We start from the raw sequence: 26,556 nt of genomic DNA, 5'->3' as shown, positions 1-26,556 counted from the left end.
AACTGCTTGGCGGATATCTACGAAACTTGGATGAGGGATGGGTCACGGCCCTGAATAGACCCAATCAAATTTTGGTGCGGGTCTGGATAAAGGGACGGATTTGAGACATTTTCTTTTAGCATCTTGTGTGGATCCCGATGAAGCAAATCAGGTGTATTTAGGTGGCTGGTATCTATAAGTGATTACAAAAGGGGACTGTTGGGCCTTGGCGGAGGTATGCACTCTACCAAGTGCCATTCTAGTTGTGACTTATTTCTAAACGAGCTACTCTGCCCTCTCTCCTTTCTCCCTTTCCTTTTCCACCTACAGGTCCAGACTCACCTGGAAAATCCAACTAAATACCACATCCAGCGCTCCCAGCAGCAGCAGGTGAAGCGGTACCTGGGAAAGCTTGGCTCTCAGGTGTTGAGCTTGCCCTGCCCCAACCAGTCCTCTGACCACGGGGGCATGCCGCCAGGGCCGGGCAACAGCGCCCCCAACAGCCCTATGGCCTTACTGACCTTGAACGCTAACTGCGAGAAAGAGGTGAGGTGTAAATCCAACTTATCTCACAGCGACACACACACACACACACATTTTCCATTTTTCTGATGTGCTACTCAGACTTTTGTGTTTGTTCTTTGCCCTTTATATTGTCTTGCTTCAGATGGATGATGTCATCGATGACATTATTAGTCTGGAGTCCAGTTACAGTGATGATATCCTCGGCCTCATGGATCCAGGACTGCAGATGGCTAACACGGTATGTGTGTGTTAAAATGAACGCTTTAAAGGTCACCACATGAGGGAGGAAAAAACAAAACCTGTATATATTGGCAAATATAAATAAAATCTTAAAAGAGAAAAATAAATCTAAATCTGACTTCCTGGAGACTTCTCATCACTGTGAGGTTGCCAGGCAAGCAGCAGGGACTCAAGGGAAAATGTCCCTCACATAAACTGCCCTTAAAACCCCAAACTGTCGTTTCTACACTTTTCTCGTGTGTGAGGATTAAAGAACTGAGATATAGTGTGTTAATTAGTGAGCTTTACGAGTGCTGGTAGGCTGATTTCTTTTAACCTTTGGACTGAGACTCTTTCCTCCTGTTTCCAGTCTTTAGCCTCACATCAGAGTGGTATCTATCTTCTCAAAATGTTGAATTATTCCTTTAATAGTGACATTATGCTTTTTTGCATTTTATAACAACTGTTTAACTTTTATCTCAGAGTGTAAAAGGCATTTCACAATCTCAATAGCACAGCTAGCTTACCTGTAGCCTGCAGCTGCATAAACTGGACTGAACTGGTACCACTGCCAGAGATCCTTTATTGATTTGCTCGGGAAGATGGCTTACTCGACACTGATTTGCGAAACCGTACTTGGTAACAAACTGAGCGTCATTTGTTGTTAATTTGTGAATCACTAAAGGGTCAAAAGTGGATTTGGAGAATCGTGACACCCCTACTGTGTAATGGGCTTGTTTGGGCTTGTCACCTCCCTTCCCATCATGCTCATCCTTCGATGCTGATTAATGATAATAGTACACTTTATTTATATAGCACCTTTCGAAGACAGAGTTAGAAAGTGCTTTACAATAATACAGATATATAAAAATATAATCAAACCCAGAACTTAAAGGTTGTATATGTAAGAAAAGTCGAGATTTTGGCCCTGCCGGAGGATCTCAAGCAGCGATCAGGCTCATTAGGCGCTCACAGATACATGCAGGAGTCAGACCGTTCGAGGCTTTAAAGAAACAAGCAGTGAAATCTTAAAATCGATTCTTAAACCCGCGGATGATTAGGATCTACGTAACACAGGAGGGGGTTGTGATCCTTTCTCTAATGTCTCTGCTGTGTGTCCTCAGATCCCAGTGCCTGCTAACCTCATGGACATGTATGGTAATCAGGGTATGTCCCAGCAAGGCATGCCCATCAGCAACTCGTGCCCTGCCAACCTGCCCAACATCAAAAGGGAATACTCTGGTGAGACACACCAACACTCCAATGCCTGGTTTCTGTCATTACAACATATCTATCAAATGAAATGAAATATCCGCTGTAATGAATGAGAGTTAACAGTAATATCCTCTAAGCTATCGAGGCTCTAACAATACATATGGAGCTCTACTCTCCAGGCCTTTGTGCAGCCCATAATGAAGCATTTTATTCATAGTCCACTTCTTGTAATCATCATCTGTGTTGGGACGCTGACTGTGGTAACTGACATATTTTTCATTGCATAGTTTCACAATCCCCGGCCATCATGCATATGCTGGATAAGTCTGGATCCTGCGGCAAATTTGACAACTATCAAAGGCCTGAAGGGTTCCCTGTGGGTACGTGTGGTTAATCGAGTTAGCGGCTGCACATTTCATGATGCTGCACTGCTTCATTTTGTTTTATTGATCAAACAAACCCCTTTTTCCCAGTAGCTGAGGTAAGGGCGATGGCAAAGGAGCGACAGAAGAAGGACAACCATAACCTGAGTGAGTTTTAATTGCCCCAAGTTAACCAATATATACAATTCTGTAAATGTGATTGTCAGACGGTGTTTCGTCAGTTAATAACTTTTTTCCCTTCTGGTTTTGTTCAATAGTTGAGAGAAGACGGCGGTTTAACATCAACGATCGAATCAAGGAATTGGGAACTTTAATTCCAAAATCCAACGACCCGTGAGTTATTCAACCTCCTTTTCTTTGTTTTATTTCTCATTCGAGACAGATTTCCTTGACAATAAGACTCATTTGTCACTTTGTCTACCATGTCCAGACATGTCTGTCTGCAGGAAACGTAAGTGATTATAACTGAGAAGAGACCGATGTAGAAGAGATTATTCCAGCAGTTCCAAGAAAAGCAACAGCTGTGGGAAAGTTTTTTTTTTTTTTTTAGGTCAGAGACAACAAACAGAAGGGTTTGGGGATTTTTTTTTTCTAAGTCAGTAAAAAAAGTTTCGAAAGAGTTACAAGTCTTTGTACACAAAATTATTTTAAAGTTCAACTGAAGCTAATAAGAGTCTTTTTTTAATACTAAATCCCTCCTTTGTGTCCGTACAGTATCTCTCTATCGCATCTTATCAAGTAGACACTGTCTGAGGACGACACAGAGGGGCTCTTTTTTTTAACCAAATACATCCGACGTCACCCAGATGTGTGTTTTAATCCTCATATTCGCTTCAGTTGAACATAACAAAGCATTTCTATTTATTTTTTCATTGAGATGGCATGTAAATATTGTTTCTGACAGGCTTAAACAACGTGAATCTATTCTTTATATCAATGCACCTGACACAGATCTGTCTGTTTTACTATCATTTAAGGAGTCCATCACAAGGTGGAAATAAGCTCTGATACTCTGCATGTACTGTTGAGGTTAAAAGCGCCACTTAAAACTCTTCTATCTTGATCTTTGACCTTCACAGACAGACCTGACTCATCATTGCTCTTCCTACCGATTACACATAATGAATAAATAAATAAAAACATACGGTACATGTTCTTGATAGCATTAGAAATTCTCAAAGCTAGTTTTTAAATGGCTGCCCTCAAGGCTTCTGACCTAAAATCAAAACAATTCCCAGAATAAGTGAAGACAGATCACAGGGGTTTTTCTCAGTTAGTCAAGTAAAGATCGATTGTACCCAGGGCAACCTTCATTTCTTCAGGGAGCTCGGGGTCATCCTCATGACTGCTTGTGATCTCAGTGACTTCCTCCGCGTAAATGTCCGATGTCCGCCGGTCACCTCTGCGACCTCCAGAGCAGCGTCGCTCTTTGTTCCACCTCATTATTCTCTTTTGTCAGAGCTAAATGACACAAAGTGCTCCATTATAACAGCCCATAGAGTCTAATGAAAAACCTATAATGGGATTCTTCTGAGTGGAAATCGCTGGTTGTCTGACATCAAAAATATGGGATCGAAGAGTGTACAATTAATGGCTTCTGTGTGATTTTTTTTTCCAGGGACATGCGCTGGAACAAAGGCACCATCCTGAAGGCCTCGGTGGACTACATCAGGAAGCTGCAGCGGGAGCAGCAGAGGGCCAAGGAGCTGGAGAATCGCCAGAAGAAGCTCGAGCATGCCAATCGACATCTGATGTTGAGGATACAGGTAAAAAAAAACACTTTCATAACGACTTGTGATCTGAAGGTAGAGTCGGAGAGCTGTAGAGCCAACTTTATTATAATCCATGTATACGGAGGTATGGTGATGGTTGTAGCATTACAGCTAGGCAAAATGGCTGCCAGACAGTGTTTTTAAAGTTTGGTGGCGCTATTTTTAGCGAGAAACCACAGCGTTTCAACATGAGTAATCATGAAATCAGGGAATATTACTAATGAGACATCTGGACATTTTCCAGCAATGTTTGTGGCAACAAAACCGGATATTTTTAAGGAGACCTCGGGACATTTTCCAGCAATGTTTGTGGCAACAAAACAAGGTATTTTAAGCCAAAACCTTATCTTTTCCTAACCCTAATCAAGTGGGGTTCTTTGTCGAAACGTAATAAGAGCATATGCACAGCCACAGCATTGCCACAACATACAACTGAAAACTGAACCTAAAGAAACATAGAGTTGCCACATAAAGAAATGTGAAGTTTCAACAAATCCGTGGTTTGCAGAATCGTACATTTCTGACATTTATTCTGGCAGTTAGTCTGGAATAAACGTCCCCACTGATTTCAGAAGAAGAAATTATTTATTTATAAACATACATAAAGCTCTGGTAAAACAAGCCGAGCCACTTATTCACACAGTGAAGTCCACGTAGGTAAAGAGGGAGGTCGCTGTTGAGACCAACTTGTAACTGATCACAAGACGTGAGGCGTTAAGATCTGTGTGATTGAGCTCAGCTGACATTGATTGATTGTCTGCATTGTGTGTTTGCTTCATGGTAAATGTTTGGAGCAGTACCATCAGGGAAAGAAAGGAAACCCACTGAGTTTTAACAAGTTGCAAATGGCTCTGACAGTCATGGTCAGGTGGGGATTTTAAAAAAAAAAGGTCACCTGCCCTCACTACTACAGCTAAGTAATTTACTGGGGGGAAACTTTGGATTACTGTGCCTTTGTTCTTGACCCCCTATGGAGCAACTGAAACAGTACAGTGATCTGAGACTAGTCTTCCTAACACAATAGAAGAAGACTGACATTATGAAACAAAGTGAAACTCTTCACTGTCTAAGCTGCCTGTGTGTCTGTCTGTGGCTTGCAGGAGTTAGAAATGCAGGCGCGGGCTCACGGTCTGGCCATCGCTTCTTCACTGTGCTCTGCTGAACTCGGGGCCCGGACCATCAAACAGGAGACCGCTCTGGAGGACTGTCACCAGGACCTGTACACGCTCCACCCCCATCACCAACACCACCCCGCCTGCACTCCAGAACCGCCGGGCACCCTGGAGCTTAACGAAGGCCACTCTAACTTCCCCGAGGGCCACTACAGCGTTCACGGCAAGCCGGGCTCCAAACTCAACGACATCCTCATGGAAGACACCTTATCACCGGTGAGAGGGGGGGACCCTTTGCTCTCGTCCGTCTCCCCAGACGCCTCAAAGGACAGCAGTCGCAAGAGCAGTGTAAGCATGGATGAGAACGAGCAGGGCTGTTAGCACCCCCTACTGGAAGACACCTCGTCTGCATCTCCAACCCCCCTGCAAAGTGTTCCTGTCAGTAGCTAACACACTCCCAGCTGCTGGAGAGGCTGTATCCTGTTTGTGTTATTTGTTTTTGTTGTTTTGTTTTGTTTTCTCCCCCCTCACCTGTGTTTACATGTGTTGAATCTTTTCCATTTTTTTTTTTTTTTTTTGTGATATCTTTGTCTTTTCAAGCCCTCAACCTTGATTTCAAGGACTGACTATAAAGTTTGTCTGCTTTAATCAATACTTTGATGACAATGAGTTACAAAAAATAGAAGTTTTTATATTTAAAAAAAAAATATGCATTTATCTTTGGATATAGGCTAGATTATGTTTATTTCTATTGATTCCAAAGAATCTAGGGAAGTTATAAATCAATGGTCAGAAATGTAGATATTTTGTGGTGAAGATGAACACTGCTTTTTAAATCACTAGCAATAATAGAAGAAAAATCTATTTATTACTATAGTGCTTTACACTCCTCGTGTCTTAGATTGAACTTGAATGTGTCGATGCCTTATTAAGATGTGTACACATCGATGTTGTATTGCTATGCACATGTTTTTGGCTGTTAGCTGAGTCTTTGTCAGTCTTCCGGTTGAAATTTCTTCCTTGACAAATATTAATCATTTGTAGATTTGATCTTATTTATGTATCTATGTAAACAGGATGTTATGTACACATTCCCCTCAAGAAATTAATTTATAAAGAAGGTATTTAAAAAGAGCCTGGAGAAGTAACAGAGGTGATAATTAATGAAAGCACGTTAAAGAATATGAAGCTAAAATGTCTCCTTTAAGAAAATTAAAATGAACCAAAATCAACACTTATAATGGCTATTTTTAGTCTTTTATTCAGTCTCATGAAGAGCGAGAAGCCGTAACAAGAGAGAAAGGTCTGCATACTCAGCAGTGTGTATCAGATGGATTTCCATTGTACATTCCTCTCTGCCAAAACCAGTGAAATACTGAAATTTAAAAATATATATATATAAATTCAAGATTTTTTTATAATAGTCTCAAAACTAGCCAAATCTTATTTATAATCAAAAATGTAAAACCCCTGTTGTAGTCCTGACACACACAAGAAGCTGATTTGAGAACTGATTGTTACGTATCCTATAAATCTTTGTGATCGATGCGAGAAAGATGAATCAGCTCAGTTGTTATTGTATCCTCGGCTGTAGTAATCAGACTGCAGGACGGATCTTTCGACTATTTCAGCACACAAAGTGAAACACTTCAGAAACGTGTTGATGCAAAGTGCTCAGTTTTTATACTACTCCATCCATTTCCTAAATTATTGTTTTATTTTTTACACCGCTGTGGTGACATTTCACATTCAGTATGTTTTTTTTTTGTTTTTGTATTGCCAAGGAGTATAAGGAGACTGCTTTGGGATTTTGTATGAAATGCATGACATTGTCAAAACACTGGAATGACCTCTGTAAATCGAAACGTGGTTTGTTCGCCTTTTTTTTTTTTTATCTAAGCATAGACTAACTATTGTATTTGGCTTTTCAAATGCATACAGAATATTGTAGATTCTTTACGGTGTATGGTTGTTGTGTAGTCCAGCGGTTTGTTTTCAGCAGTTGTAGCACATTGCATAAGAATGACTTTGTTAATAACTACCTGCCATACATTGAGAGCCCTGTTACAGCACAGTCTCCATTTTGTTAAACTATGCAATGGTTAAAATTGTGCCTGCAGAGCAACATCATGTCTTGGATCGTGTGACCTCCTTCTGAATTGGTCTAAAACAGCATCAAAGTAATTACGTTTTGAATTGATTTAAGTGCCTTACAGTCGTTTCTGTTGCCCTGGTGATGTAAGAGAAGTTGTAGACAGCGATGCAACATTTTGTTGATGTTTATACTGGTGTCTGGTGCTTCATGGATTAACTGAAGAGTGCCAAGCTACATTAGAAAGTAGTAGGAAAGGGCCTTCTGTCAGTACAAGATAACACTTTTAAGCCTCTAAGCCTCAAGAACCATAAGGAATGGTTTGTTATTATGGCACCCCAAAGTGTTTAGCATTAAATAAATAAGTTAGGCATTACGAAATACATAAACATGAAAGCAAACAGTCTAAAAAGATATAAGTTAACTTATAAAAAGTGAAACAATTTAATAAATTATTAAAAGCCATCATTATATTCATCCTTTTATTTATTTAATTTTTGCTTCTGTGCAGTGAGTATTATTTTAAATTGGCATTTCTCCAAAGGGAAGCAATGGGCAATCAATCCGTCTTACAGGCTTAACAACATCCACACAATGTAGCCTGCTAGCTTCCGTTAGCTACAGCAATGGAGCAACCAAACAGTGCATTGTAACTTACCTCTACTTTTATTTAAAATTGTCACCATGCCTAGGGAAATCAATCCTTCCTACAGGCTTAATAGCATCCACAACATTTAGCCAGCTAGCTCCTAAACCTCTGTTAGCTAGAGCAACAGCAATGCTAAAACAGATACCGACCAGCTGCTACAGCAAACAGCCAAGGCACACAGGCATTGTAACTTACCTCTACTGTTATTTAGCACAATGTGGCTACAAATGCTACTTAGCTACCCTGCTAACTAGCTAAACTGGGGTTATTACTCAGCATCAAAGTGAAGAACCAGTGTTGGCAGCTAGCTCTTGAGTAACTAGCTAACTGGACAAACAGGAAAGACATTTAACTCTGTGAAAAGCCTACAGGAGCTAGCTGCAGTTAGCCTGCTGATAGGGGGAAACTATTGAAACTACTTAAAATTACTTTAAAATACCTCCAACAACAATTAGTGAAATGTCTTACATTTCATACAGCACTATCAAGCCATAATTTAAAATTAAATGATAATTTGATTTATGACCAATTACCTTACCTTAGCATGCTAATGGTGAATATAGTAAACACCAGGCCTACCTGCTTGGCATCTGCTTGCTAAGTACACCCTCACAGAGCTGCAACATGTCTGTAAACTCTTGGTCTTGATATATTTATATAATCTCTTATTTATTTTTTTAAGGCTGAACACTTTGGGGATGTTTATAAAGGTCAAATTCTACACCGAAGGCCGTGTTTCTAAAGTGGTGCCGAATATGTGATGACTGCCTAAATGTATTGCCAAAATTAAATATATACAATAAGTTTATATATGTAAATAGCCATTTTTAATAACTAAGTCTATGCACCTCTGCTAGTGGTGTTTCTCCTTTGTCGTTACAACACCTGAAACAGGATCAGGCCGTGAGTCAACTAGAAACAGGTGAATTACATGGTGACAGCATCTACTCGATAAAAGGCTTCCAACTGCATCTCACAGTCTTCATCAGCAGATGGCGATAGTCCAGCTGTCATGATGTGACAGTCTAAGTAGTAGTCTGTCGTTGAAAGCCTAGAACAAGCTTGCAAGTGGACCTCAGCTTTACATTTTTTTTGTGATAGGTGAATTTCTGCAGAATGGCTGTTACGGTGTCGCCAATCCCACGTACTGAGCCTTTATAGTGCAACAAACAGGCCTGCAACGTTGCTTTTTGACTGAACCCAGATCAGCTTTTTTTAAGATAAATCATCAGAAAAAACCCTGAAATGTGACATTAGTGCATTACAATGAACATCAGTTTCACACAGATGAAGGTGGTGGCACTTAATTTAAAAGCCATCACTCTGAACGATTTCTCATAATGAATCTTCCTGCTGTTAATTGTTATGGCACATTATGGGTAAACCACTAACGAAGAGCCCTCTCTTCTTCTTCTGCTCCTTCTCATTCCTGTGGTTCACACAGACACCGTTCTCTGCTCATGTTGCTACTGTTCCTATTAACAGTTTAAATGAGATGAATGTAGCAATAGTTACTGTACGCACTGGTTTCAGATTAGTGAACTCGAACTCATTGGTACTCAATGTGGAAAACTATCTTGTGAGAAATATTAAAAGTTTTATTTGAATGTTTGTAGAGCTTGTGTTTTTCTTAATGCCATCTAAAACTGCTTATGCAAACTATATGTATTATACACACTATATGCATGCACTGGATGATGTGGTCACTCTCATCTTCTATCAGTAGCCCCCTCTAGTGGGCAACATGCACCAGCTGTCCACTGCCCCCCTGTGGGGCAACGCTTGAACCCTCTCTGTGCAGTCAGAGAAGATGGAAATGTTTGCTGGTCATCCGCATATAATTGGAAATCCACTTAGGAGCTCATGTACAGATTGACTTCATAGAAAAACTAAATAATTTTAAGTTGGTTCATAATAATTAATATTACATTCATAAAGGTTGTCCATTCTTACATGTTTCCTCCCTGAGGGTTGTGTTTCTGCTTCTCACACACGTCTGACTTGAGTAGCTGATGTAATTTGCTGGGGTCGGTCATAATTAATAAGAAGTTCAATTAATCTGAAGACTGAAACTGTGAAAAGGCTGCTTGTAAATCTCCGTACATTAACCCAGGTCCCGTGGGCCTAGCCTACTTAACGAGCATTTAAAAGTGCCTCCATTGTATGTGCAAGTTTCACACATGAGCGACTGGAGCCTAAAAATAGAAAGGTATTTCACCTCCCCGGTCAATGGAGCGCACTAATTGACAGACGTAAGCAGGGAGCGGTTATGGTGAACATACAGCGTGACCTACAAACCTGAACAAATATGTTAAGAAGAGGAGATTGAATATTTAAGAGTCATTTCAAGTCAAATTTCAAGAAACATTTTGAAATTTGCCTTTCAGCTAAAAAATAAATAGATAAAATAGAAAATCAATCACATTTAATTCTTGGGAACATCTGGAGTTGTTATTTCAAAGCATGATCCCACGTTCTCCTAAACGTCTTCACTCAGTAAACCTGCAGCATGCCGGTACCATTGATAAAAACATTCTGTACGTCACATTACTACGTGCTCGGTGGGGCAACTGTGTCTGTTACAGCAAACGAGGAGCCTGACACATTATAACAACCAGCTCCAAACGCTCCAGGAGTTACTTCCTTTAATATCATTTATTTAAGATCATGTGGAAAAAACAACAACCCCTCAGTAGTGCAGGCAACTTATTACATATGTGCATATGATGAGACAGTCATGCTGTTTGTCGAGCATTCAGGATTCACACTGTTTGTGATTGTGTTGGCAGGTCAGAGGTCAAGGTTCTCAGCGATAGCACACCTCCGATATCTCCATGGCCAGCTCTATGAGTTCTCCTGTGTCCTGACAGGAGCCGCAGCAGTTACAGTCCAGGTCGAGCTTGAAATTGCAGCAGTCCTTTCCCTGCTGGTCCCTCTCGCTGGAAGCCTTGATGTATCTGTACGAGGGGAAGCAGCGGCTCACGGCCCTCTCGTATGTATCTGGCAACAGGACCATTAACTCGTGGAAACGGCAGTGCAGGCAGGCGAGGAGGAGTGCTGCGCAGTCGTCTGGTGGCAGTGACGAGGTAGAGGAGGAGAGGAGAGGATTAGTGGTTGAAGTTTCTCAATCTAAATACATAAACTGTTGTTGTCTTAAGAGGAGTTGAAACAATACCTCCAGTGTTGGGCTGGTATGAATCATCAGAGGAAAAGCAACTGCTGCTGTTCTTAAACCTGTCAGAACACATGGAGAAGCTGGATCCACCCCATTCACTGCCTGCCCGGGCATCATGGGAGCCTGCATCGGTGTCCAGCTTGTCTGCTTCATGTTCTGAGATGGTGCTCAGTCTGCGGACCCCGCCGACCGACTTGCTGCCCATCATCTGCCTGGATGGACTGCCCGTCACTGGCTTTCCTTTTTTTTTGAAAGGATGATACAGGGCTTGTTGAGCAGCCAGTTCCTCTGCTCCTCTATGTGAGGCAGTTTTAATTATTCATAGCACCATTAACATGCTGTATGTCAAGCAGGTGAGACTTGGAAGTGTATAATGGAGGAGGCTCACTCAAAAAAAAAAAAAAACTTGAGCGAGGAGAGATTATTGATTTGCAGGCTTTTATTTGGATCTAGTTTCCTGGACTGAATCGGGCCGGAGGAAAATATACTCTTCCACCAACATTTGGCATGCAGCGCCTATCAATCACTCTCCCTGACATCTATTCTAGTCCTAACTAACAATAACTCCACCCGAGCAGTATTTAGAGAAATCAGACACGGAGTAAACAAAGGCGACCTACCATCAGACACATGGTCCCCTCTTTGCTCAAGCTCGATCGAGTCCTCATTATTCACAGGAAGCTTTAAAGGAGTTGTCATCTTACGCAGAGCAAAATGGAGACAATACACATGGAGTGAGACACATCACAGCTGGAATAAAGGTATTATGATAAGTAGAGATGCATCAGTCCACACCATTACTACCAGATCTCATTTTGAATATTACTTTTATAATATTACCTCTGAATAAATAAGCAAAAAACAAATTATTTGAACTGTAGGCTCCATGTACAAACAATTGTAGGAGAGCAGATTCCTATGAAAAATCTTTTAATGTTTTGAAAAGTCTGAAGAAGTGGCGTGCACAGCAATGCATTCAAACCAAGCAGTCAGTAGATTTCTCTCATGATTTTAAAAGTGAAGAGATCAGTCAGACTACTGGTGCCATCTGCCTGATATCCGATAAGTGCAGTGCATTAGTATTGGTACGATATCCGATACGGATATCGATCAAATCGGTCCCACCTCTAAATAATAATATAAATAACTTGACTTGACTGAAGGTTACAGCAATGACTCATTATTGCAACATCCTGTTTTCATGTGAAGTTAAAGAATCATGCAGGAAACGTTTCCCCAAAGTGCCCTGACGCTGAGGCTGCAACTCAACTAAACACACATTCCTCTCTGAATTCTGCCAAATAATTGAGTTTTAAGATTACCTGTCTGTACTGGTTAAATATCCGACAGTGTAATCCGTAGCATCTGCAGCTGTGAACCCCTCTGAGCTTGAGCACCTCCCATCATCACACACACACACCACACACACACCCACATTTGTGAGTACACTCCACATCGGTCGATACTCGCCACTCAGGAAGCACAGATACAAATCCGTGCTGGCATAATGCATGGAAGATCCATTCAATTATGGCAGTATGTCGATAGAGAAGTCGAGCCAGGCCATTTATCAAACACCTGGATATAGCAAGTGGACTTGCATAGAATTATTTTACCGCAATTTGTGACACCACAATACTTTGTCGACCACTTGTTTTACCACATCTGCTGACAGCACACAGGCAATTTTCTGAGGTTTAAAAAACGGACATACCGCAATGGGAGTGCTGTCACTCGGAGCATTCTGCTTTCTTCCCTTAACTTCCATTAAGAAGTCATTACCGATGGCTGAGAGAAGTGTGGCTGCCGTAATTTCATCATGTGAGATGATGAAGGCTCACCACCAAGGCAATCATAACGCTACATCAAAGACACACACAGCAGCAGACATTTATCATGAGGAATTTATTATTCATAGAGATGCATTGGTTTACAATAACGGTAAATCTATGTTATCTACTCTTAAAAGCTCAGTCAGAGCGAATTTGACAATGTTTCGTGGAATGGGTGAAAAAGACCGACGAGTATAAAGAAGCTACGTATTCTTTTTATGAATCGATTATACCTTAAATACAAATATATCTGATCATGTTGGCAGTGAACATTTTCATTTTAAAAGCAACATGTTTTCTTTTTTTTTTTTTTAATTCCTCTAAAAATGTTTTATACATCATGACTACTAAAATAAAATCAGGTAGTGTGGCCCCAACATATCGTAAAGTAGCTATTCAGAGCGGGGGGAACTTCTCATTGTGAAGTGCTAACTATCAATGTTCCCTTTCCTTTGGCTTCTCTGCTCATCCTGGTCCTTTTTGTGTACAGATATATAAAACAGGAAAAAAAAAATCATGAACAGTTTCACAAATTTTGTGATCTCACTCTACTGTACAGCAAGAACCAAGAGCTAGATTAACAACAAAACAAAAAAAGAAATGCTGATAAATACGAAAATAAAGATTTCCCAAGAAGAGAGTGTTTGGTTATGTAGATGAAGCAGTTGTTTTTTGGAAACTTTCGGAGTACAAAGTCACGCAGGCTGTGAGTGAGGCCGCGGTGCAGCAGAGAACTCGGACCTCACAGTCAGAGAGAAGGCACGCGATCCAAATGAAGGTTGGGCCTCTCCGGGCTGCAGTTGTCTTCATCTTGGTTCATCTCTGGGCTGTGGCCGTGCTCGTCTGTGCTCTCCGGAGATTCGTAGGGATAATTTTCACATATCTCCTCATCCTCCTGCTCTTCTTTAATGCTGGTGAACACGCAGACAGATTGTAATCAGGGCTTGTGATCGCATAATTACATTAAATCACAGCTGAGTCAAAGGTACTAAAGAGATCAGGGAGCTCTGGTGCTGACACTTACAAAGCTTGTGGAGGAGACTGTGTTGCACTGCTGTCACTTTGGTATCCAGATCCATTAGCGAGGGCTCCGTTCATCTGCTCCTGGAGGATATGAGGCAGGGAGTGCAGTGGGATGCTGCCCATAGAGGCGGGGTTGAAGAGAGCGCTGTTGCTGTCAAAACCACCCTGAAAAAGAAACATTCACAGCTTTTATATTTATAACACAGCATCAACACATAGCAGATGTAATCGCCACCTTTTTTTAGACTACTGCAATATATAGTATAGTTAACACCGCAACCGGCTTCCTGTTAAATACGTAGTCTTTATTTATAAAACTTTATAAAAATAGAGCTTGAAATGTGATGCGTCTCTTACCTGAAGAGCAGACCCAGCTAAGCTCTGACGGTTCTGTGAGTTCTTCAGCAGAGATCTGTGGGTACAGAGATGCAACGAAAAGTTAGCATTCATTTCGTATAAAGACTTAAAGGACCTGAGATGAGCATCGTAATAAAGACAGTATTGGGTGCACTTGCAATTGACTGTTCGTAGTAACCATAAACAGGCACAACGGGCCTGTGAAGCTTTGGATTTCTTCATACATTGTTATAGTAAGTACTCAGATTAGAGTGATACTATCTGAAGTCTTCTGAGCGTTTGGAGGCTTTTGTCTTTTTAAGCTTCTCTAAATAGAAGAGAAGGAAAGAGGAAGGCAGCCATTGAAACTTAAGAATGACGCGGCCCAATTTGAATTTGGAAAATATTCTGGGGCCCGACCAAACTTTAAATCGACACACGAGACTTAGACAAAGTATTTCCCTAAGTGATAATTTATAATCAAAAAACAATAAACATTTTGTTAACGTGCATATTTTTCAACACATGCAGTTTCAGTTCCCTGTCATTGATGCTATAAATGTTCCGATGTTGTGTTGAAGTCTGTTCCCCAATCAAATAACATTGCCCTGCTGTTGTGTTTCCTGTATCCCACCCAGCTGTGAGGTTGAGGTCGGCAGATGGCACGTGTGAATGGGAAACGGACTTCAACACGGCTCCAGATAAAAGTAGGTCAGATGAAGGATGAACGTGTAATGTGTTTTAACCACCTTGTTTTATCCACTCTGATTCCTTCCTTCTTTTTTCAAAATGTAATTATTTGATTAAAAAAAAATACAGTATGGTAATTTCAAACTTAATTACACAACTGGAAATTAAAAACATTTTATTCATTTATTGTAAATATGTAAAATGGCCTAGCTGCTGTACCTTCAAGGCCCACCTGGGGGCCATGGCCCGCACTTTGGGAATCACTAGTGCAAGGGATGAATTGAACAGTTTGTTTATCTGCTGCAACATGGGCAGCTCTACAGTGCACAAGAATGCCGTTTCTTTATTTCCATATCTTTGACATGGATCATCAACTGATGGAGAAGTTGACTTTTAGTCTGTTATTACAAAACAATGCATGTAGCCAATAAGTGCATATTTAAAAACTATTTTACAGGGTTCCCATTTTACAAAAGCTCAAATAACATCTGCATGATAATGTGTTTTAACCGTCTTGTGAAGCTAACACTAGCTTAAATAGTTTTGTAGCTACAGCTGGTAAATTCTGCCCGCAACAGCCGTCAAAATTGCCTGCTGATTAGAAATAACAAGCCTGCTTTTGTCTTCCTCTGCCTGAAATAAGACACCTATTGTTTAAAAAATAAAAAAATCAGATTTCAAGAGGTAAAATGCCAAAGTTATTATTATAAACTGCGTACGTGCTGTACTAGAATGGGGAATTTGACAGATGTTGCAACCGTGACTATGAGGGGCGTGACTTGGTGAACAGTCTACTGCCCTCAAACTGCTGGCACTATGAGCAACTGCCAACATAAACACTGTGCTTCCAGCTCTGTTTGTTTAATTAAATACACAGAAGTAAAGAGTTTGAGTCATCGTGGCAAGACATGACAAACCAAGTGGCATATCTGACCACCTGCTGACTGTGGTGGTTCAGAAGGGATCAAGGTTAGTAACCTACAACGGATGTGGCCCTCCACTTTGTTCGCAGAGGCATCCATTTGCCTGTGTGAACATGTCAGATTTGATTTGCAGCACACTCTGACTTTGCCTTAGAAAGTTGCTTACAGTAAATACTGTGTGTGCTGATTAGGTGGAGCTGGAAGGTGAAAAATGTCAGGCTTCCTCTGACTTCTAGTTATATATGGAAACAAACAGTGGTCTGGCTTTATGTTCACAGTACACCTACCCATTTCCAGCAGTCTTCTGGGGCCTTCTTCTGTGGAACTCAATCTCATCTACGGTCCACACAGCTCCCTTTACGTTTTCCAAACGTACAAAGCATTTATGGAGACTGAGATTATGTCTGACGGCATTCTGGGAGAATACAAAAAACAGGACATTGAACGTCAATGTAACAAACTGCTTCATATATTAATATTTAAAGACCTTTTTCAAAGTAAGACTTCATACCTTCCAAGTCGCTGCATTGCGCCTGAAATACGCAAAGTTTCTTGTGAACCAGTTATAGATTTCATTTAATGTCAGCTGATTGCGAGGTGATTCAAATATCGCCTGAAAGAGACCAAGAGCATGTAAGAGATACTGGAAATGAAATGATAAAAAATGTGAATCTGCTTATACTTATTTCTAACAGCATTTTAATATTTCTGTGGCTGTGTAAAATGAGCGATGCACGCATTACCTGTCTTATGAGAGAAGCATATGTAAATGGAGGTCTAACTTCTGTGCTCAAGTAGAACTCCTTATTATCAACTATATCTGCGGAAAGACAATAACAATAAATATACATATATATACAGAACAAACATGAAACGCATACGACACATTTCCAATTATAGAAAATACAACTAATGTGAAATATTAAGTGCATCTTAGTGCATGTTTCAGAATGTTACCTTGGCTCACAGAGCGGCTATATCGCCTCCGTACAGGGGTTCCAGTGAACATGCTATTGGGAGTGAGGACTGATGGGGATTCAGAGAGCGGCGTCAGGGGTGTGGATGGTGCCGTAGCACTCTGAGACATGCTCACAGGAGGAGGACCTTTGGGCAATGTTGCCTGGGAGAAGGATACATTAGACAACAGATTGACCTGAAAAAAAAAACAAAGCAGTTAAAGTCAGGAAAACGTCAGAGTAGCTACAAGCAAAACAATATTTATTTTAATTGAAGGAAAGAGTCATAGCAGGTACTTACAGGCTGCACTGCGGGTTTGGGTTCAGACGACTTGAGGTGAGCCATCATAGCCTGCAGCCGTTCTTTGTCCTTTTTCAGCTGTTAGATCGGAAGATGGAAATAGAAGTTGAGAGTTTGTGAATTCGCAGCTTGTGTTAAATGACATTCATGTGGGAATTATTTCTTTTCTGGCATCATGGAAAGTGTAATTATCTAAAGACATCGCTCCTGTTTTTCAGGCCCGGTGCGAAAACACCACCACTGCTGACACTTAACAGACATTCACTGTCAGTTTTTAGAAAACTTCTCCTTTTTCTTTCTCACCAGCTGTTTTTCTTTAAAAGAACTGAACACCTCACTCTTCTAAGCAATAGTTAAGTTTGGAGAAGTGAACCACTCTCAAAAATCAAACATGTGTTGTTCCTTTTTGTTGTTTGGTCGGGGAAAAAAAAGACATATAGAAGGCTTAATTATGAGTAAACAAATTAAATGCATACCTGCAGTTCCAGCTGCTGAACCACCTGCATCTGAACACGACACTGTGCTGTACTCTTGTCATCCAGTATATGTTCACTGTTCAAATGTCTGCAGAAAAAACAAATTCAGAGTCATGACAGGCTTTCTGGAAACCACGTGCTGTGCTGGCAGGGAGTCGCGGTAGAGAGCAAAAAATGAAAAAGAAAATCCAATTTGAAAAACATTAAGAAAGAACACAAAAACAGGAAATACAAATTGGTAAAATAACAGGAAATAATGTTTTTCGATTAATGCTGCCAGTAAGCTCTTATTACAAATGGGCCATTTAAAGCTCCTAAAATAAATACACAGATTTCTTACTTTATCCGTGCCGCTACACATCATGATAGATGTGAATGAACATTACGCCAGCTTTAGAGGGAATTCAAAGTTCCACCACTCACTTGAGAAATGCCTGAAAGTCCCCGAAGACAGTCTCACAGCCAGGCCATTTACACATGCCATTTCCATACAGGGGATGGCTATTCTGTGTGCTTTCATCCAGTGACCCACTGCAACAAGTACGAGAGTCAGTCAGCGATGACACATCCCAGAGTCAACATGTTGGTAATGCTCAAGCATATAATATAATTGCTAACGCACCTTTCTTTCCTCTTCAGGAGATTTTGATGACCGTTGGTGGCAGATTGTTGAGTGGAAGACTCTCTCGTGTCTCCGCCAGTGGACAGGATGCTACCGTTCTCACAGCCTGAAATCACACATATACACTATGAATAAATTGTGTTATAGTGAGCTGCTATTTAATTTGCACAAGTCACCCAATAATTAGATAAAAGTCATGAGGTCACACCCAGCTAATACAATAGTCCTGCAATAAATGCTACTGCCATGTAGGTTTTAATGTTCAGTTTTGTTGCTACTTTTCAGAGAGGTGTTGATTCAACTTTATGATCATGGGTCAACAAACCACCAACTACTGTACCTAAAAGTATTTTAGCTAAATGATAAAAGTCTTTAAACAGCAATGCAGTAAGGACTTTGAAACTTTCATACCGGGGGCTGTAATAGGGCTGGTGGGAAGGACAGACAGCAGGCCTTGTCTCTGCAGGTTGAGGAGATGCTGCTGCTGCACCTGAAGGAGCTGCTGCTGGATGGCAATCTGCTGGGCTGTCAGCTGTGACGGAGAGATAACACAACATCCATCAGGAAACACCTTCCCCATTCCATATACTGCCTCAGTGGGCAACAATATTGTCGGGTGCCATCAATCACTTCGGCGACAAGGGTAAGGGAATCAGCTAGTGTCATTAGCTATTTAAAGAAGGGGAAAAAAAGATTGAACCAAATCAAGTCTGATGCTGCATATTTTTAATCATGATATCTTCTGTTTGTCCAACACTGTGAGCAAAAAGTGACCATTCAACATCTTATCATCAAACGTTTCTGCTCAGGGCACATCAAATTACCAAACCGTCTGCTTTGTGTGTGCCTCCAAGTGCCTACTTGTGTTACAGATTTTCATCAGTTGCCTTCATTAGGTCGATGTTAAGACTGCAAGCTGATGGGAGGATTTCAAAACACACTTGGATAGCCAAGATTGATGCTATCAATGCAGTCACACAATTACATGCAAACTGCCCGTGTGTGAGTTAACTGTAATGTGTTTTGGCTTTTTTCGAACATGACACACATTTGAGCAAGAGACCACAAGTGAGGGTACTGGGACCAAGCAACATGTGGTTTTTTTGTAACATGTGATGCACCTTGAATGGATAATCGCAAGGCATCTGGCATGGAAAACTTGCAGGCCAACAGCCTTTAATTTAATCATTACAAATTAGCTCAAAAATGCCGTCTATGTAAGCCGGATCTGTTACTGTTACAGGACTGAGAGTTTCTGTTCAGAGAAACATGAAGCGTCAAACAGTCAACTGCAGTTTAAAGTGACAGAATACATTTATCGTAAGTAAATGTACATCAAGTACAGTTTGCAGCTAAAAGTACTTTAAATGCTAATATTTTGAGCTAACAACTAATTGTAACTAAACTAAAGAAACAACATTTAGATTTTTGGTTGTTTAACATCAGGATGGTTAATGTTGTCTGGAGCCCTGGGTACGAGGAACTGATTAAAAATAATTATTATCATCTATTAAGTACTATTGAACTGAATCCAACTCATCCTAATTCAGTATCTGATTATCCTTGTTGAATAGTAAAATAAAAAGTTACCTCTTGACTAACAATCCCAGCATTCTTCTGTTGCAGCAGCTGTATATTTAGCTGCTCTTGCTGATTCTTGAAGACCTCTTGAATTTGCTGCTGTGGAAAAATTGATGAAATTTGAGAACGTAAAGGCATCGTGTTCGATTTGTGGACTTTGACAAACACTTGTCCGTCAAAAGTTTCTAAAGATATACTACCTGGTGTAACATGAGTGCTTTCTGCTGCTGGAGCAGGGCTTGGAGCTGCTGGGGAGTGAGGATCTGCTGCTGTGGCGTCTGCTGCTGCTGCAGCTGCTGTGGGGCCTCTGCTGGTGGGGTCATCATGGACAACGACACTGGAACCTGCAGTGTCAGAAGAAAAAACACAAAAACAGAACGGTCAGTTAAAAAAAACAAGTCCATTCCACAAAAAATAGGAAAATACAGGATAATCTGTGTAACATTTGTAAGCTGTAACTGATGTGAGAGCATGTTAGCTGCCTTATTCAATCTATTTGGACAATCAGTGTGTTTACATGTAAACAAGAAAGCGTATCTCTTGAATCAGGCTGAAGGATTACGAGACACAACAACCGTCTGTGGTAATAACTGTATTTCTTGGTCATGTTTAATAATGAAACAGCAATTTAAACAAGACCACATGTACACAGATGAGGACTACAGAACAGAAAGCTCCCACTGTGACTGCAGTGTGGCAGGATTACAAACAACCGACGTTACTTGTAGTGGTTCATCCTTGTATCCAAAATAATTAAATCCAAAGTACAGCTAAAACTGAGACTGAAATAAACACGTCTAAATATGTTTCCACAGCTGAACAGACTGTTATTTGTGAAATTTAAACACAGGCACTCAGAAAAAAATAATCAAACGCTCTCTCACCACAAAGTCGGTTCTCTCACCCAACTGCTGTGTGCTGAAGAGCTTCTTTTTTTACTTATACGCAAGTAAAAAACAAAACACCTTCAGCGTAAAGCATCAAATATTTTGATTACAAACATAAAAATGAAATGAAAATAATAATAATATAATAATAAATGATAAAAAAGAAGCTCCATAATTTTGCAGTAATCAGGTTATATCAGTGTCAATGAGTCTGATTTTTCTTAACGTTTCACAGGATTTTTTGTTCATGCAAAAGTCATGAGTGTATTGTAGACTCCAGTACATGGTCAACAATAACTTTTAGGGGTGTCACTATGCTACAATTCAATTCGGCCTTTAAATTTATATTTTTTTGATTTATATCAAAAAATATAAATATATATCAACACTGACAGCCATGCCATCACACTTGCATCTGAATTTGTAAAGATCAACAGATCGCTGGTTTTATGCCCTGATAACTCACATGAACATTTTCAAAAACGTCTTTAAAAAGATAATGGTATTTTAAAAAAGTTTAAATTTATCCTAGTGGCTTTTTGGAGGCAAGTTCAAATAATAGTCACCAAAAAGATTCCAGAGGTCAACACAAATCCCACCCCTTAATGATTCAGCAATAAACAACAAAAGATTGAAATCCAGTTTGAAACAAAGTTCAATTTCTCAGACCTGAGTAAACCATCTTCACAAGCTGGCAACTCTTATCAGCTCAGTTCACTTCAGTTTATCCCCACTGAGTAAACACTCTTCTTAAAGAAATCAATAAAGGATGAACGCTGGTACTGCCTTTGAATTGGATGATTGAAATTTACATCTCATTTCAGTAGATTTTCCATTTAGAATATAATTAGAATCAACATTGACATCCTTTTCGCTTTGTCTATAAAATGTCAGAAAGTAATGAAATATGTATCGTGCTATAATTTCCCACAGCCCATGATGATGTCTCCAGATGTCTTGTTGTCTTCTTGTGGGCCTAAAACCCCAAAAGATCTCCAGTTTACCACCGTGTCTAACAAAGGAAGGCATCAAATCCTCACATTTGAGAAGCTGGAACCACCAGATGTTTGACACTGTGGCTTAGAAAAGACTGAAACCATCATTAAACTATCAAAAAAAAATGTTGCTTTTTTTCTGTCAGTTAATAAATTAATAAATTGACTTATCGTTGCTGCTCTACTTCTTAACTACTTATTTAGAGCTACTCGCAGTGCTACTTATTTATTATTCTCAATGGTCAATAAAGCAGGCTGAACTTAGCTCTACTGCTATTTCAGCTTAAAATGAACCTGACAACACCCACAACAACAACAACAACATCGGGTGGCTTAAGGGAATTAGAATTCCATCAAAACAACAACAACCAGCCCCACAAAAACAACAACAACATCCTCTGCTAGGCATGCAGCAATTACCACACCATCCCCCTCACTGTCAAGCCTCAGAGCTTGGGGGATGTTTACAGTAAACATAAACAGAGTAATCAAAATTGCACAGAGATATAAATAATGAATAAAAAAGCATACAGAGCCTGTTTATGAAAACAGAACTTGAGATTCGTATTTTAATTAAGGTCTGAACCACAAACAAACATTTCTCTCCGAGGCAGAGTCTGTTTTGAATCGGGTAAACAAACTGTCAGTGAATTTCACACAGGCTTTGGGCTAACAATAACAGATGACTGCCTCCTAGTTTGTCCTTTCTTATGAAATTCAACGCTGCAGAGGTGGCCACCAGAGCAATGAAAACAGGTCCGTCCCACAAACAGAGCCAGTTGGCCCCTCTATTTTTCTGTGGACACCATCAACACAACAACAGCCTTTGCCTAATCCCTGTTGCCATGGTAGCCAGCAAGTCCAAACATCTTCTGTTGTTGTTATTGTTGAAAGTCATACCAGCGAGCAACGGAGTGTAAACACAGATCTGTTCCCGCAAGACTGGTCTTGTGAACTCTGAGATGACTGACAGCAAATAGGAACGCTGAAAACTTGCTGAAAAACAAACACAATATGACTTCCATTATGAGATTTAATAAATGCCCTAGTGGGTGTTGTCCGGGAAAGGGTGGCTTTCGCAAAAAACACACATACTGTGTAATAAACTCAACTGAAAAACTAATAAGATAAGATCTAAAAAATACTAAATTACACAAAAACAGAAATGTGACATCATTTTAACTATAAAACCTCACTAAAAATAACATGCTTTTATAACCCCACAAAACAAATATAGAAAGAGTTGGACAAACCTGGTCTGAGTATCCATTGAAAAGCCTCTCTGTGCACCGACAAAAAATGCTGCTCAGCAACAATGCTAACAGAGCCTCATTTACCTAAATGATGTGAGCTAAACAAAACCAACAATATAACACTGATCCCTCCGCCCACCAGGAGCTGTGCTCTCCCTCCTCTTCTGAACCTCAGTACAGCCCCCCTATCCCTGCGCTCCCCTTCAGCACAAATATAAATCACTGCAGTTTGGAGAAAGGCAGTCAAAGTGAGAGGTTCAGGGATACATTCAGATCTATAAAAAAAACAAAACAAAAAAACAAAAGTGACCCACATTCTCATATAGCAGTATGCTGTCTGTCCTGTGTCTGCTAGTTTTCCTCTATCTGCCTTGTGTATGAAAACAGACCAAAAAACAGGATGAATACGGATGTTTGGATACCAGACCAGCTGTACATGAATTCAAATTTAGCAGAAGTAATTGTGATTCACGGTGAAGTGAAGTAAAAGCAGCAACACATTTTGGTAGCAAATGGATCTAAGCTATTGTCGGAGTAACACGACTGCACTCGACAGCAAAAGCAAAACGTTTCTGAACGCGTTCTCCAGCCAACGATTCTTAACTAAGAATCAGAGATTCATCTATTTGCCCTAAAAAAATGTCCATCAAATATTAGAAAAGGCAAAGTGATTTCTTTGGGTTGATTTCGGCAGCACCTGGGGACAAAAGTGGTAGCGTTTCCCGACACATGGACAGGCATTAAGAATAGTGTCATAGAAATAGCCGATCTTCTCCCTGGTGGTCTTGTTTGCTTATGTAGGTCATGTAGAGACAACAGTATTAAATTGAGACTATTTCACACCCAGTTAAAAACTCCTTGTAGCCGCTTTAAAATTGCTTGTTTTGTGCCACAACTGAGCTGTCCAAAATCCTGATTATGCAAACTGTTAAGAATTACCTGGCAATGTAGGAAATTTTAGATAGAAGGACAACTCCAACGACTAACCAACTTCCAAAATAGCTGTAGCCTAATTTTCTGTAGAAGTACAAATCCATTTCAGCTCTTCATATGTACAGTGTCATTATTGTCATATCGTTGTGGCAATAGCAAAGACCCCAGCACTACATATATTTCAACATTTGTAAAGTGGTTTTAAAGACTTTTGCTGATGTTTTGTACGGACGCAGCTGGGAGTGACTGACCCTGGGTGCCTCTGGAGGGGGAGTCTGGCTGCTCCTCAGTCGACTTTCATTCTCAGTAGTATTCCCGTTCTCTGTCTGACTTGCTGGAATGGTGAGGCTTGTTGGTTCTGACCCAGACTCATGCATCTGGACTTTACTGACCTGAAAAAGGAAATGAGTAGAAATGAAAACAACTGGATACAGCAGAAACAGGGAGCAGACAAACAGAATACCACTTCTCTGAATGTGTTTGACTAGGCGTTTACGTCACAGGGTGATATGAGGTCCGTTCTCCATGAAAAACTTTACAATATAAACTCTGAAATGACCAATTATGTACTCATTCACTATGTCAAAGAAGCAGCACTAAAAGTTAAGAGCTCGAAAGTTATAGCTCTACCCACCAAGACAAACATTCTCTTCTACAAGTGAGACAGGAACATGCTAGGTCTATTTGTTGAATAACCGAGCGCTGCCATGACTACTGTAAACACAGGGGCCCCGGGTCCGTGTTTATGTGCAAACACATCTTCCTTTTGGAACAATTTACCATTAACCAGGTGGTGCGATAAACGGCTGTGGCAGGTAGTACAATGCACAAGTAGGCTTTTATGTATACAGCTTGGGAGTGTTTGAGTCAAACGCTAAGCAGCATAAACAAAGGTAAATAAAGTAGGCAAACAAATAATGTGGGCTGCGGAGGACAGATGGAAACCTACACAGAAAGTCTCAAATGAAACAGACCACATAGCCTCGAGGATAACGTCATTATTTTCAGGGATACCCAACTATTAAATTGACATACTGAAGTCAATCTCTTAATCAACCAGTTGTCATCGACATTCAGACAATATCTCACAGATGATCTGATGAGACTATACACACTCATATAAACTCACAACCAAAACTGTACCAACAGGTTCAAATAAACTAAAGACAAAGCATTTCCTGCATTTTAAAATGACTAAAAGATGACTACTAACTACTCAGGCCTATCTGCAGCCATGTCTCAATCGACAAGTCTGTAGCTCAGTCTGTAGGGCCCGAAATCAATCTTGGCTCGGGGCTTGGCTTGTAAACCGCAGGGTGGTCAGTTCAAGTCCAGGGCAGACCGAGTTACATAGTGTGGACTGGTAGCTGGACGAATGCCAGCTCACCTCCTGGGCACTGCCGAGATGAACTGCTTGGAGTGCAGAGTATGTGGCAGCCCCGCATGCGAGGGGGATATTTTCAGGCCTATTTGTGTAATGAAAAAACTAACAACAGAATGAAAGGACTGAATTTCCCCAAACAGGATTACTAAAGTGTTTAACATCATTTGTATGATTAAAACTAATGTAATTCCCAAAAACTAAAACCTATCTAATCTGAACAGGCAGTTGTTGGTGAGTTTTCCACTCTGTTTACTTTTGCTTTCAGGATCAGGATTGGTTCTCAAGACAAAGGGCAGCGTTTCCTGTGGACATTTTTTAAGATGTCAGGGGTGATTTTGGTTGTAAAAGCCAGCCTGGCCACGGGATCCATTATGCCTTATGCCTAAAAAAAAAACAGATGGATACTGCAGGATTATGATAATTGAATTATCAAGCTGCAGTGCAACAGTTTTTTGGGATGGGTTGTGTAATAAGCTTATGATTAATTTTTTACTGCATTTAAAGTGTTCTCACCACAGGGGCAACTCTCCAGCTGTGGAACCACTGCTCTTCAAAAGGATGTAAAGGAAGCACTGCAGAGCGGCCTTTCCTTAAGAAAGAGCAAACAATATACACCCTCTTCCCCATCTTCTGACAACTGGTTTCACACGTGAGCTATTATTCCTTATCGTCAAAACCACAACGGTGAAAATGGGGAAGTTTAATTAAAATGTCTTTGATAAGAATCTAAATAATAAACATATAAATCAATGATCCTTAACTGTGTGCTCAACACCTGGATAAGGATGATACAGAACATTATACACAAGTTTCTCCACACTTTATCAGAATAAACTTGTCAAGGTAAGATTTGCTAATAATGCAAACCAACTACAGAAATTGTATCTACGATTATCAAGGGGCAGAGATGTGTAACAACCATATTCCCACTGATACTTAAGTTTCCTATCACTTACAACTACAACTTGCCTGGATCATAGTCCTTTCGTAGTTTAACGATATTTTAGTATTTTTAATGGCCTCAACAGTCCGGGCCCGGTTGAGGGCATCGTTATGGCGATCATCCATATAAATCTTATGTTGACTCGGCCCATGTAAGTACGATTTCCGCCCAAAACTGTGTAAAGTTATAACGTTAATCTGTGTTTAATGGGATTCTCGAGGCAAAATTAGGAAGCACATTCTCCAGAGTTAACATAGCTACACCTACGTTGCACTTATAATTCTGAATAAACACTGTCAG

General features: G+C 40.3%; 3 protein-coding genes across 4 annotated transcripts in view; 1 reads left to right on the top strand and 2 right to left on the bottom strand.

Annotated features, from left to right (window-relative positions):
* LOC311265740 (microphthalmia-associated transcription factor-like) overlaps nucleotides 1-9,557 on the top strand; it is a 33,434-nt gene extending 23,877 nt beyond the window's left edge. The window contains 8 exon segments of the mRNA XM_084367712.1: nucleotides 310-588; nucleotides 590-742; nucleotides 1,848-1,965; nucleotides 2,226-2,318; nucleotides 2,415-2,468; nucleotides 2,579-2,654; nucleotides 3,940-4,087; nucleotides 5,194-9,557. Coding sequence (XP_084223838.1) covers nucleotides 310-588; nucleotides 590-742; nucleotides 1,848-1,965; nucleotides 2,226-2,318; nucleotides 2,415-2,468; nucleotides 2,579-2,654; nucleotides 3,940-4,087; nucleotides 5,194-5,586 — 1,314 coding nt within the window. The 3' untranslated portion in view covers nucleotides 5,587-9,557.
* A 1,144-nt stretch (nucleotides 9,558-10,701) lies between these two features.
* mdfic2 (MyoD family inhibitor domain containing 2) lies at nucleotides 10,702-11,396 on the bottom strand. The gene is made up of 2 exons (XM_084367039.1): nucleotides 11,122-11,396; nucleotides 10,702-11,015 (listed from the first exon to the last, which is right to left on the bottom strand). Exons 1-2 carry the CDS (start codon nucleotides 11,327-11,329, stop codon nucleotides 10,753-10,755), a joined length of 471 nt encoding a protein of 156 aa, XP_084223165.1. The 5' UTR covers nucleotides 11,330-11,396; the 3' UTR covers nucleotides 10,702-10,752.
* Nucleotides 11,397-13,007: 1,611 nt separating this feature from the next.
* LOC311265273 (forkhead box protein P1-like) lies at nucleotides 13,008-24,604 on the bottom strand. Of its 2 annotated transcripts, none has more exons than XM_084366753.1 (16): nucleotides 24,564-24,604; nucleotides 24,181-24,321; nucleotides 20,062-20,205; nucleotides 19,871-19,957; nucleotides 18,692-18,812; nucleotides 18,281-18,386; nucleotides 18,082-18,189; nucleotides 17,659-17,746; nucleotides 17,183-17,260; nucleotides 16,883-17,078; nucleotides 16,669-16,745; nucleotides 16,437-16,538; nucleotides 16,213-16,340; nucleotides 14,334-14,388; nucleotides 13,978-14,141; nucleotides 13,008-13,864 (listed from the first exon to the last, which is right to left on the bottom strand). In XM_084366753.1, the coding sequence occupies exons 1-16, from the start codon at nucleotides 24,573-24,575 to the stop codon at nucleotides 13,702-13,704; spliced, it is 1,770 nt and encodes a 589-aa protein (XP_084222879.1). In that variant the 5' UTR covers nucleotides 24,576-24,604; the 3' UTR covers nucleotides 13,008-13,701. The 2 variants fall into 2 exon arrangements, with proteins under 2 accessions (XP_084222879.1, XP_084222878.1); XM_084366752.1 differs by having other exon boundaries at nucleotides 19,871-19,960; nucleotides 24,564-24,603.
* Nucleotides 24,605-26,556: the final 1,952 nt, after the last annotated feature.

This window comes from Pagrus pagrus, assembly GCF_965226575.1.
Source record: "Pagrus pagrus genome assembly, chromosome: 11".
Lineage (NCBI taxonomy): Eukaryota > Metazoa > Chordata > Actinopteri > Spariformes > Sparidae > Pagrus > Pagrus pagrus.
Note: the sequence above shows the minus strand (reverse complement) of the source record. Positions and strands in the feature narration are given on the sequence as shown.

Bases quoted from the DNA above. Each gene is read 5' to 3' on its own strand.
- LOC311265273 (XM_084366752.1), bottom strand. The intron at 17,261-17,658 runs GTATGCATTTAA...CCGATCTAACAG, and splicing joins TTCAGCAGCTGGAACTGCAG to CTGAAAAAGGACAAAGAACG. The intron at 17,079-17,182 runs GTAAGTACCTGC...TTTTTTTTTCAG, and splicing joins CCAAACCCGCAGTGCAGCCT to GTCAATCTGTTGTCTAATGT.
- mdfic2 (XM_084367039.1), bottom strand. From the start codon at position 11,329: ATGATGGGCAGCAAGTCGGTCGGCGGGGTCCGCAGACTGAGCACCATC. The intron at 11,016-11,121 runs GTATTGTTTCAA...CACTGCCACCAG, and splicing joins ATACCAGCCCAACACTGGAG to ACGACTGCGCAGCACTCCTC.